General features: G+C 50.3%; 2 protein-coding genes across 2 annotated transcripts in view; one reads left to right on the top strand and one right to left on the bottom strand.

The window, feature by feature from the left end:
• GALP (galanin-like peptide) overlaps positions 1-1010 on the top strand; it is a 13833-nt gene extending 12823 nt beyond the window's left edge. Inside the window, exon 6 of the mRNA XM_011932432.1 lies at positions 451-1010. Within this exon, the coding sequence (XP_011787822.1) occupies positions 451-602 (152 nt within the window). The 3' untranslated portion in view covers positions 603-1010. The remainder of the gene's footprint in view (positions 1-450) is intronic.
• A 1159-nt stretch (positions 1011-2169) lies between these two features.
• ZSCAN5B (zinc finger and SCAN domain containing 5B) lies at positions 2170-6173 on the bottom strand. The gene is made up of 4 exons (XM_011932433.1): positions 5790-6173; positions 4350-4553; positions 3309-3459; positions 2170-3042 (listed from the first exon to the last, which is right to left on the bottom strand). The coding sequence occupies exons 1-4, from the start codon at positions 6171-6173 to the stop codon at positions 2321-2323; spliced, it is 1461 nt and encodes a 486-aa protein (XP_011787823.1). The 3' UTR covers positions 2170-2320.
• Positions 6174-6419: the final 246 nt, after the last annotated feature.

Raw genomic sequence — 6419 nt, 5'->3', positions numbered from 1 at the left:
TAGCTGGGTGCAGTGGCTCACACCTGTAATCCCAGCACTTTGGGAGGCCGAGGTGGGCAGATCACAAGGTCAGGAGTTTGAGACCATCCTGGCCAACGTGGTGAAACCCCATCTCCAATAAAAATACAAAACTAACCAGGCGTGGTGGCATGCACCTGTAATCGCAGCTACTGGGGAGGCTGAGGCAGGAGAATCGCTTGAACCTGGGAGGCGGAGGTTGCAGCGAGCCAAGATCGCACCACTGCACTCCAGCCTGGGAGACAGAGCGAGACTCCATCTCAAGAAAAAAAAATAAAGGAAAAGGAAAAAGAGAGGGAAAAGAAAAGGTTCTTGGATCTTAGATGCACTAAAGAGATCTTCCTCCCCAGTTTCATTGCCAACCTCAAGGACCTGGTTTGGGGAGTGACAGTGAGAAAAACCATTCAAAGTTGACCTCTTTCTCTCCCACAGATCTGGACGTGCTCAGCAAGAAAATTCCCAAGGAGGAAGATGTCCTGAAGTCATGGATGTCTCCGAATCCCTATTCATATCCTACTTCTCCAGCTCCTTCTGTTCGCTCTGAAACCCCTTCTAGGTACCCTGTGTTGAGACTAAGATCCTGAAGTTAAATACCCAGCTCTCATGAAGACATTATAAAGCATTTGAATTATCCTGTAAAACTTCTGGAGTGTTTTAGGGTTTTATTGATTCGTCGTTGGAGTCAGTATAATGTGTTGTTAATGAAACCAATAGTAATTCGAGGACTAGTTGGAAGGTTCTGGGGTAATCAGGAAATATTCCTGCAACACGTTTAAAGTAATTGTGTTCTTTTGGAATTGTCCCGATTATCGCACGAGCTATGGAATAATACAAATAACCCTCTTAAGTCTGAGAGTCTGTGTCTTGATTTGAAAAGATTCTTCAAAGTGCATACTTACTCTTCCATATTCTTTCAACCTACCTGAGTCTCCTTCAAAATGAGGACAGGCAGTTTGGAGCAGAATGGAGAGAATAAAATGTTTCTTGTCAAATAGTCCATTTTTTCCCCTTTTAATTAGTCTGGGAATTTTTTTAGGGGTAGCAGAATGCAGGATGATAGGCTCAGGTGTGGGACTGGGAAATCCAGGTTGACAGCGTCAGGTGAGGAACTGGGAAAATATAACCTATTGGAGGCAGTCCATTTTGGATTATTGTTGTGCTAAAAGTTTTACTTTAGTTTTGAGTTTGAGAATTCACAGGCCAAAGAAACCACAGTGTTACACTCAAATGCCTCAACCTCCCGGCCTCAAGCAGTCCTCCCGCCTCAGCCTCCCCAGTAGCTTGGACTACAGGCGTGCTACCATACCCGGCTAATTTTTAATTTTTTTTTTTGGTAGAGATGGGGGTCTCACTATGTTGCCCAGGCTGGTCTCCACCTCCTGGCCACCTGGAGCTCTGCCTGGGTATGTAGTAGGCTATACCATCTGGAAGGCAGTAGACCCTCTGGATGGACTGTCACAGAGAAGGGAGGGTGCGATAGGCCCATGGGTGGACTGGTTGGTTATCAGGAAACAGCCCCTTGTAACAAGGACACCTCTCTGGTGGGGATATTGATAGTGGGGAGCTGTGTGTGTGGGTGGCGGGGGAAGGGGATCTACAGGAATATTCGGTACTTTCCACTGAGTTGTGCGTGAACCTAAAACTGCTCTAAAAAATAAAGTCTACTGAAAACATTACAGTCTACCCAACAAACACTGCGCTTCAGAGAAGGAAGGAATCACATAGAACACAATGATACTTAAAAAAAAAAAGTGTTGCCCAGGCATGGTGGCTCACACCTGTAGTCCCAGCACTTTGGGAGGCTGAGGCGGGTAGATCACCTGAGATCAGGAGTTCAAGACCAGCCTGGCCAACATGGTGAAATCCCATCTCTACTAAAAATATCAAAATTTTTCTTCACTTTTTTTGGGGGGTGGAGTCTCACTATGTTGCCCAGGCTGGACTTAAACCCTTGGACTCAAGCAATCCTCCTGCCTCAGCCTCCCCAGTAGCTGGGATTACGCTTGCGTGTTACTGTGCTCAGTGTTTTCTTGTAAGATATTGGAAAATGATGAGACTTGTGCTCATTGGCAGACAAACAGCGACAGACCCTAAGATAAATCTATAAGAAAGCAAGAGACATAATCAAACAGAAAACAAAACTCATGGGGGAGGATAAATATTTACTCAAACATCTGGGCGATTCCTACCAAGTGCTTTATGTGTATATGTCATCCGGTAACATTAGAGAATCATCATCAGTCACTGTCTCTTGGGGTGGAGGATGTGGGACCTGACTCTGGAATCACTGGGAAGTGATTTCCTAGTGTGTTTTCAGGTGACGCTTGAATGTCCCCAGCTGACGAAAGGTCTTTTGACACTTGGGACATTCGTAGGGCTTCTCTCCCGAGTGAGTGCGCTGGTGAACGTTCAGGTTCCCCTTGTGGCTGAAAACTTTGCTGCAGCATTTACATTTGAACGGCCTCTCCCCGGTGTGGATCCTCTTGTGGCCCTGTAAGGTGGAGTCGTGGGCAAACCGCTTTTGGCAGACATCACACGAGTAGGGCCTCTCGCCAGTGTGGACTCGCTGGTGAACTCGGAGGTCTGAGGGCTGCAAGAAGCGCTTCCAGCAGAGATCACATTGAAAGGGTCTCTCTCCTGTGTGTGATCTCTTGTGGATGCTTAGCTGGGAAAAATACTTAAACGATTTATTGCACACGTCACACACAGTGGATAGCAGGGCCTTGGCTTCTTGGCCATTGGGGTGACTGGTTGGGCTCGCAGGGCCCGGGGAATGAACTGGATTGATCTCAGCTTGTCCCAGGGATTCTCTGTTGCCCACAGGTGTGGCTCCTCCTTGAGGCCCTTCTTGGGAAATGGAGGTGGCCTCTGGTTTGGAACTGCTCAGATTCAGAGCCTCTCCACTGTTAACGCTGTAAGTCGAAGCTTCTCTCTCCACAACGCAGGCAGAAGGTGTGTCAGCATCCACATTTTCCACCGAGGCTCTTTTTGGGGGTTCCTTCCCCTCCTTTGCTCTCACCAGATCTGCTGGAAGAAGGGATTCCACACACAACAGTTAATAAAGCGCATTTTCAATACACCAAACTCATTGCAACCAAACACTGACCTTGGCTGACAACTTCCCCTCAACCTCAAGCCTAGGACATTGGACCGTAGGTCTCTGGAGAGTGGGGGGTGGAGAGGCTTTGGCAGCTGAGTGCCAGCTCCCCAGACATGATAATGCTGGGCCCCCAGACCCATACCCAGGAAGAGAGGAGCTAAAATTTCCGGGTCCAAGTCTTCATACTCACTGGGACCGTTTGGAAGCTGAGGCTCTGGGGATGTAAGTCCCGGGTTCTCCTCCCTGTCTACGTTCAGATCCTTCTCCAAGGTCGGCTTGGGTCTCAGAGTCTTTGGACCTCCTTTCATGACAATAGTCTCTGACAGTAGGAAGTCCCCCTCCTGACAATGAAAACCGAGAGCAATGACTCCGCGTCTGAACTGGGGGAAGCACGGACATGCCTGTCCCTCCTGACTGGATGCACCCACTCTGCTAATGACACAGGTGTGGAAATATCTGCAGACTTCCCGTGGACCACCCCTCACCCCCAGTAAACATCACCGCCTCACGTCTGAGTCTGTCCCTAATCTGCACCCTCCATATTCTAAATCAGCTCCTGTGCCCGGTGGTTTTCACCCTTTGGTTCTCTGAGCATATTTCTTCCCGCCGTGCCAACGTCTCCCTGCCCCTGAGGCTGGGAGGAGCATGACTCCAGGTGGAGGCCCCTCACCTGTGGCACCACTGGCATTGGGGCTGCATCACCCTCCTGGAGGGGGCGCTCCTGTGCAGAGCAGAGACCCCGCCTCCACCCTCTAGATGCTACTAACACCCCACCAGCCCTGAGAATGCCAAACAAGAACATCCCCAGACATGGCCACGTGTCCGGAAAGGCAACATCACCCCAGCTGAGACACATTCCTCAAATTAAGAAATTGACAATCTGTAGCAAATGGTTTCCTTGCTGATTTATTACATGGAATGTCTTTGAGGTAACTGGCTATGGGGAAGGGATTTCAGTTCATTCATCTGTGCGAACTGCCTCCCTCACTTCACTGAGACCATTTCTTACCCCCCACCCTCAATGCCAAAAGCTCTCCTGGTGGAGGGAAAAGTAGATGAGGCTTCCCTGTCTGCGACGGTTCAGGAATGAATGTTTGGGGATGTACCATGTCCATGGGGAATGGTTCTAATCTTGTCCTGTGCCAAATCTGTCAGTCAGTCCAGCAGCCACACGACTTCCTCCTGTTCCTTCTCCCACCTCCGCCCAGACACCAAGGCCTCACACACTCACCTGCCTCCTGGACGGTGCAGGAACCCTGGGTAGGGTCTGCAGCTCTCGGCGGGCCTGGCCTTCCCATGGATGCATCTGGTTCACAGAGGAGGCCCGTTGGCTGGACACGTCTCTCGGATCATCCCTGACACTGGCGGGGGCTTCAGCCATCTCGATATCTGAGTCCAGCATAAGATATTCTTTGCCGAGCAAGTTGACCACAGACTGTAGAGGGAAAAAAGACAATCAGACTCACTATGAGAACTTCAAAGTAGCTCTCACGGCTGGGCGCAGTAGCTCACACCTGTAATCCCAGCACTTTAGGAGGCCGGGGTGGGCGGATTATGAGACCATCCTGGCTAACATGGTGAAACCCCGTTTCTACTAAAGAATACAAAAAATTAGCCGGGCAAAGTGGCGAACGCCTATAATCCCAGCTACTCGGGAGGCTGAGGCAGGAGAATGGCATGAACCCAGGAGGCGCAGCTTGCAGTGAGCTGAGATTGTGCCACTGCACTCCAGCCTGGGTGACAGAGTGAGACTCCGTTTCAAAAAAAAAAAAAAAAGTAGCTCTCATATTCCCTGGGTCCTGCCATAATGCTCACACTTGACTAATTAATGTTCAAATCTGCCTTCCCGATGCAGAATCAGCTCTGTGGACACAGCAATCCTGTCTCAATATTTTTCTCTCTAGGTAAGTACATAAATATGAATCCTTTGGATGAAAGGGTCTCTATTTTTTTTTTTTTTTTTTTTTTTTTTTTGAGACGGAGTCTTGCTCTGTCGCCCAGGCTGGAGTGCAGTGGCACGACCTCGGCTCACTGCAAGCTCTGCTTCCTGGGTTCACGCCATTCTCCTGGCTCAGCCTCCTGACTAGCTGGGACTACAGGCGCCCGCCACCGCGCCCGGCTTATATTTTGTATTTTTAGTAGAGACGGGGTTTCACCGTGTTAGCCAGGATGGTCTCGATCTCCTGACCTTGTGATCCGCCCGCCTCGGCCTCCCAAAGTGCTGGGATTACAGGCTTGAGCCACCGCGCCCGGCCTGAAAGGGTCTCTAAACCAAAGAGAAGACAAGGAGAAATATTCTGGGTGAATGCAACTCAAGTGGCCAATGGCAGCTCACCTTGTGTTGGAACTTAGGGGCTCCTTTGGGGACCTGGAGACAGATCCCCGCATCGCTGATACCAACCACTTTCCCTGCCTCAGGATGGGACTTCTGGGCCCCCCTTCAGTTCACTCTAATGCCTCCTTCCCTACATTCCATCAGGTGAGATATTTTACCAACGTCTTTCTTTCATGTTGGCCTCACACAGTGTGTGGGTCCCTGTACCCCCTCTGCCTGTCCATCTCCTAGACCAGGGATTTGCAATATTAACTGTGCTGATATTTGGGACTGAAGAATTCTTTGGCCCCCATCCCAGCTCCCCTTCCCTGCACCAATCAGGAGGGTCCCACTCACCCATTTCTTGGGTCTTCTGTGATTTCGTAGCAGGTCCTCCAGGTCTTTGCAGTTCTGCACGCCGTTGACCTTGACTAAGACCTGGAGCTCCTGGGGCATGGAGATCATGAACTGCTCCATCACCAGCATGTCCAGGATCTGCTCTTTGGTGTGGAGGTCGGGCCTCAGCCACAGATGGCACAGCTCAGTGAGTTTCCTCAGAGCCTGGATGGGGTCCGACTCCTCCGAGCAGCTGAACATCCTGAAGTTCAGGTGCCAAGTCTCAGGGTTCCTGTGGTGATTTCCAAGTTGAGTTCCCGGGGTTGCCACAGACCGTGGAGTCTCTGACCTAGGTCTGTTGCAGGGTTCTCTCTGACCCCATGAGGGTGTGTGATTTGCAGCCATATCTACTGGAGGATACTTCAATCCGCCTCTGAACAAGCTCTTCCAGTAGCCGGTATCTAATTGAGACCTAGCTACACGGGCTGCCCCTGGTTTTTCTCAGTAATAGAGTCACGGTTTGTTCAGAAGTCTGCAGGGAAAAAAAGCACAAGAGCCCGACCATTTTAACTTTCTACTCCACTTATCCCTCCCTTCCAAATCCCTCCTCCCAATCCCGGACCCCATTTGTCCACTGGCGTCGGACTCGGC

The sequence above is a fragment of the Colobus angolensis genome, unplaced genomic scaffold (genome assembly GCF_000951035.1).
Source record: "Colobus angolensis palliatus isolate OR3802 unplaced genomic scaffold, Cang.pa_1.0 Scaffold96, whole genome shotgun sequence".
Lineage (NCBI taxonomy): Eukaryota > Metazoa > Chordata > Mammalia > Primates > Cercopithecidae > Colobus > Colobus angolensis.
Note: the sequence above shows the minus strand (reverse complement) of the source record. Positions and strands in the feature narration are given on the sequence as shown.